Source organism: Morone saxatilis, unplaced genomic scaffold (assembly GCF_004916995.1).
Source record: "Morone saxatilis isolate NCDOM2014 unplaced genomic scaffold, NCSU_SB_2.0 Contig12, whole genome shotgun sequence".
Taxonomy (NCBI): Eukaryota; Metazoa; Chordata; class Actinopteri; family Moronidae; genus Morone; species Morone saxatilis.
In genome coordinates this window covers 7729568-7734590 of record NW_023339674.1, presented here as the reverse complement: position 1 = coordinate 7734590, position 5023 = coordinate 7729568, and the positions used below count along the sequence as shown (strand labels likewise).

Sequence of the window (5023 nt, the reverse complement as noted above, 5' to 3'; positions counted from 1 at the left end):
CGACCATCCACAGCTGTTTGAAATTATTCTTGACTGCTAGAAATGCATTTATGCTTTGAGAGAGAAACCAAATGCCTTAAAGCTCTGATTAATACAATAATAAGCTTCAGAGCTCAGCACATATGAGAAGGATTGCAAATGCAGAGAGTTTAAGTTCAGAGAGTTGCTTTACTTCCTACAATCTGAAAGCCTGATGAGTGTCAAAATGTGCTTTAGATTTACTAAATTAAATAGCCAGGATGAGTTTCTAAAAGCTTTTGTATCAAACTGACATAAAGCGCATTGAACAAAGGAAATGTGTGTATAGTCTTACAGTAGACGTCCAGTTCATAGCTCTTCTCAGCATTCCCGGCCACACTGGTCACCTTACAGGTGTACTGGCCTGCATCTGATGCCTGCGCCCGAGGGATCTTCAGGTAGTGTCCTCGCTCAACATACTGAGCCTGGCGATTGGACAGGATGGCCTCGCCGTTTCGGTACCAGGTGATGGTGGGAAGCGGCACTCCACGTGCCTCACACTCCAGCGATACCACCGTGTCCAGCAGAGATGTGACCTCTGTGGTTATGTTACCACCTTTGATGGAGGGGGGCACTGGAACAATGGCACAAAAACAATACATTTTATATTTGGTCATGTTAGGTGTGTGCACATGCTTACATAGATTTAGTCCACACTCACCATAGACACTGAGGATGAAGTCTTTGGACTGTTTGCCAGCTGTATTCACAACACTACACTGGTAGCGGGCCTTGTCCCCAAGACGCACACTTTTTATCCTCAAAACCTGACCCCTGTCTGTGACCTCTAGGTTGGGATCACCAAGAAACACCAGCCTGGAAACAAAAGTTTAACCCCATTTTTTTGACTTGGTTTCGATCATTCTTACAATAATGTAGACAGTAAATATTCCAAAAATAGAAAGCACTTACTTCCGGTCCTTGTACCACTGGATTGTGGGAAAGGGAACTCCTTGTACCTTGCACTCCAGACTGATCTCCTGTTTGACTATGGCTGAAACATCTTGAGGAGAGCCTGACCCTTCAAACGTTGGTGGGACTGGGGCACAGAGCAAGAGTATCATTGTGCATTAGCTGACTCATCAAGTAACAAATGACAAAGTTCAAGAATAACTTCAGAGTCCAACATATTTAGCTGCTTTTATGTATTAAAAGGGTTTGAAGGGTTTTCCATCAGTGTGGAATGATCCAAGTTCTGTATGTCCACAAGTCTGCATATAGCTCTTTCCCTGTAATTCTTGTTTCCATAGACAACTGCTCACTGCCCTTACTCACCCAGTATATCCACGAAGAAGTCTTTTTCTGTGCTTCCAGCGATGTTGATGGCTTTACAGCTGTAGCTGCCTGCGTCGGCTGTGACTGCCTTCAGTAGTCTCAGGGTTTTTCCCATATCAAGAATCTGGATGCTGTTACTCGCAACTACCTGTCATTCAGCATAAAGAAACTGAATTAAACACAACAGCAAAAATAACAACATAAGTTACAGTTTAGAAAATACTATCTGACAGTAATTATGGGGGCCAACTGTAAGACAACATGATAAAAGGATGCAGCTTACAACTCAGGCAGAATTGAAAAACAGATGCTCTCTGAGAGCCAAAAATCTATTCAGCTGAGGAATATAATTTAGAAAGTGTACAAAACATGAAACATTTTAAATTGTTGCCTAGAGCCAAAAACATTCAGAGAGCAGAGCATCTTTATTGAGATTGCTCACAATTATCAGACTGAAGTACGCGCTCTGATTTTCCCATCTGTGCCTTGCAGGAAAAATTAGTAAGGCAGCCAAGGGAACAAAAGGCAGCCAGCTAACTGGGATGTTACAGCAAAGTGTGTGCTAACTCTCTGTTCTCACATCAATTTATCATAATTATTCTTTCACTACAGCTTTGACCATGCTGCCACCACGGCTGGCTTGGCCGGTCTTTGATACACACACACATGAATACACACAGGATCCACGGTGGTTTAAGGTCTGTTCTCTTGGACAGTGTACCCTGTGATCAGAGCTCATTCATTCTTTATGAGCACTTTCATTAATAAATGAAAGAAAAGGGCCATTATTATTTCTCAAAACTTTTATGGAGGTAAAGTATTGTGATCCAATCCTTGTAGAGGACTCGACCACAGTTTAAGTATAGGTTATGCAAATTACAAGCCAGTATGTTACTTAATCTCTCTGACTGTGTCTTTTATGTGCATTATTTACCTTTAAAAGAAGTAACATTTGTACAAATTCAAAAAAAATTAAAAACTGGATCTTCTTAAAGTTGTGAACATGAAATCAATGTATGCATTGTGTATAAATAATATCTTATTAGCCTATTAAATGATAATTTCACCTACAGGAGTCCCATCCTTGTACCAGGTGATGACAGGGGTTGGACTTCCTATGACATCACACACCAAGCTAGTGGACTGGCTCAGGACCAATGACACGTTTCCTGGTGTTTCACTGTCACGGAAATCTGGGGGCACTGTGGAGGGGACAAAAGCATTACTTTCCACAGAATGAAATGTATGCAAAATGTAAGATAAAAGGCAATGTTGTAGTGAGTTGGTAAACTTATTCCAAAGTCCAAGAACCATGCAGAACAGGTCAATTACCATTGACTTTGAGCTGGTACTTCCTCTCGGTGGATCCGGCATCATTGGCAGCAGCACAGACATACTCTCCATTATCCAGTGGTGACACAGAGGCCAGAATCAGCAGTGTACCATCCTCCAGGATGGACACACCGGGTTCATTACCCGTCAGTTCCTGGCCATTACGCATCCACCGAATCACTGGCTTAGGAAGACCTCAAACAGAGAAGAAGATAGGAAAGGCAGATTAGAAAAAAAAAGTGTTGCATGTGCATTGTCATTATTACTTGTGAAGGTATAGTGTATACTTTTAGAAGATTGTTCAGAAATATTTAGCTAACTTTATCTCACTAAATGTCCCCTTTGATAGGAGTGGAAGCAGGTTCTGTTATTCTATACAAGGAAATTACATTGTCAGTCATCTGCTTCTTTGTAATATCAGAGGCTGGGAATTTTCCTTTACCTTTGGCAGGGCAGGGGAATGCAATACGCTGGTTTGCAACTCTCTCCTGCAGGGGACTGTTGAAGGGGGGCTCCAATACCTCAACTACAGGGGGCACTGAAAACACACATAACGCAAAATCAATGACAAATACACACTTCAAAATACACTTGTACACACTACAAAGCATCTGTAACAGTTTTAGTATGCATCTTTAAAATGTCGAACAAAGAACTACTGAACATATGGTACAATATGTCTTACTTCAGCATTCATACAATGTTTTATGTTGCAGATGTGGGATCCATACAATAGTTTCTAATCATCTGAATTTAGAATTGCTTAATACAAACTACCATGACAAACAAAACAAAAAGTACTATGTTGTTTTCAAAAACAAAAGGAACAAGGTTTGAACCTAAACAGACCTATACAACTGTGCGATCAAGACATTAACTGAAACCAACCTTGCACCAGAAGCTGGATTCGAGCCTCGTCTTTGCCTGCAGTGTTAGTGGCTGTGCAAGTGTAGGTTCCTTCGTCATTCAGCCCCACGTTTCTCAATGCCAGACTGCCATCAGGTGTTACTGGGTACCTCTTACTATCCTTTGTCCAGGTGAGGGTCGGCTCTGGGACCCCTCTCACCACACAGGGCAGCTCCACAGGGTGACCGACCTGCACCTTCATTACCCTGGGGCCAGCCTGGATACTGGGAGGCACTGCAGGATAGATGAGAGAGGACCAGATAAATAAGCTTTAGTGCCTAATCTGTACCTGCATGTTAATTATCACACAGGTATGTCAGCCTGGAGGATTAGTTTCTATAGCAGTTGTGCTGCTGTAATTCAGTAGATATTCTCTATAGCAGCTGTGACTGAATGATTCATCGTGTGAGTTTTTCCAAGTACCTCAACTTATACTTAGACATGGGAGACTCAGACACACAGGAATTCTTACATTTGTGATATAAGAAACGTTGCACTGCTGATCAGGACCCACAGATAATCTCATTATTTATTCTTTGTTAGTATTTATAATCTTTGAACTTACCCAAAACACTCAGCTCAATGGATTGTGTTAAGTCACCAGCAATATTGGAGGCAACACACACATAAAGTCCACTGTCTGACACTCTGGTCTCCAGGATCTTCATAGAGCCTGAGGGAAGTTGAGTGTGCCTGGGAGAAACACATACACACACAAACAGCAATAAACATAACTTTAAAGTGAAAGCCTGAGTAAGCAAAGCTTCCAAATACAAAACAAGCACACACACTCCGGATTGTTTCCACTCAGTGACTTATTCAGTCATTTCTGTAAACAGATACGCCAGTAATTCTTACTAATCCACCATCAACCACAATTACAGATGCTGTGGCAGGCGCACAGTAGGTAGAACTGATCACAGAGAACAGTATGATTACTCAGTGATATTATAAAACCACAAACTATACCCTGAGGCTATGAACAGTCCAGAGAAAGAGCATAGCAATGTAGACAGCTCGGCAGTTCTCTTCAGTCATATAGAATTACAAATCTAACTCTTAGGGTAAGTTCAGTGAAAATGGTGGAAATGTTGTAACCTGACAGTGTACAAGGGGCTGTGTGGTTCTCTGTGTGTTTTACCTGGGAGAGAAAGGGGAGATGAGCTGCCTTTCCTTGGCCCAGCTGATTGTGGGTGGTGGGACACTGTGGACCTCACATGGCAAAATTGCATCCTCGCCCTCAATCACTGACATTCTCATTGGCTCAGCTGAACTTCCGGCACCATCAACATTGGATCTAGGGCGGACTGGACATGGGCAGGCAAACACAGAAACAAAAAATCATTACATGTGACTATTTCAGACAATTTTTGTCAAGTACAAAAATGCAAACAAAGAGTTCATTTCAAAAGAATAAAACAAGACTCCCTTCCAATATCTGCCAACTTCTGCAGCTACCAGTACACATTGTGGTCCATGCTGGACTTGAACC

General features: G+C 42.0%; 1 protein-coding gene across 1 annotated transcript in view; it reads right to left on the bottom strand.

Annotated features, from left to right (window-relative positions):
* hmcn1 (hemicentin 1) overlaps positions 1 to 5023 on the bottom strand; it is a 79563-nt gene that overhangs the window by 32235 nt on the left and 42305 nt on the right. The window contains exons 22-31 of the mRNA XM_035653568.1: positions 4673 to 4838; positions 4097 to 4224; positions 3514 to 3765; positions 3068 to 3163; positions 2626 to 2820; positions 2365 to 2495; positions 1294 to 1441; positions 931 to 1057; positions 680 to 834; positions 314 to 592 (exon numbers count right to left, since the gene is read on the bottom strand). Of these exons, the coding sequence (XP_035509461.1) occupies positions 314 to 592; positions 680 to 834; positions 931 to 1057; positions 1294 to 1441; positions 2365 to 2495; positions 2626 to 2820; positions 3068 to 3163; positions 3514 to 3765; positions 4097 to 4224; positions 4673 to 4838 (1677 nt within the window). The remainder of the gene's footprint in view (positions 1 to 313; positions 593 to 679; positions 835 to 930; positions 1058 to 1293; positions 1442 to 2364; positions 2496 to 2625; positions 2821 to 3067; positions 3164 to 3513; positions 3766 to 4096; positions 4225 to 4672; positions 4839 to 5023) is intronic.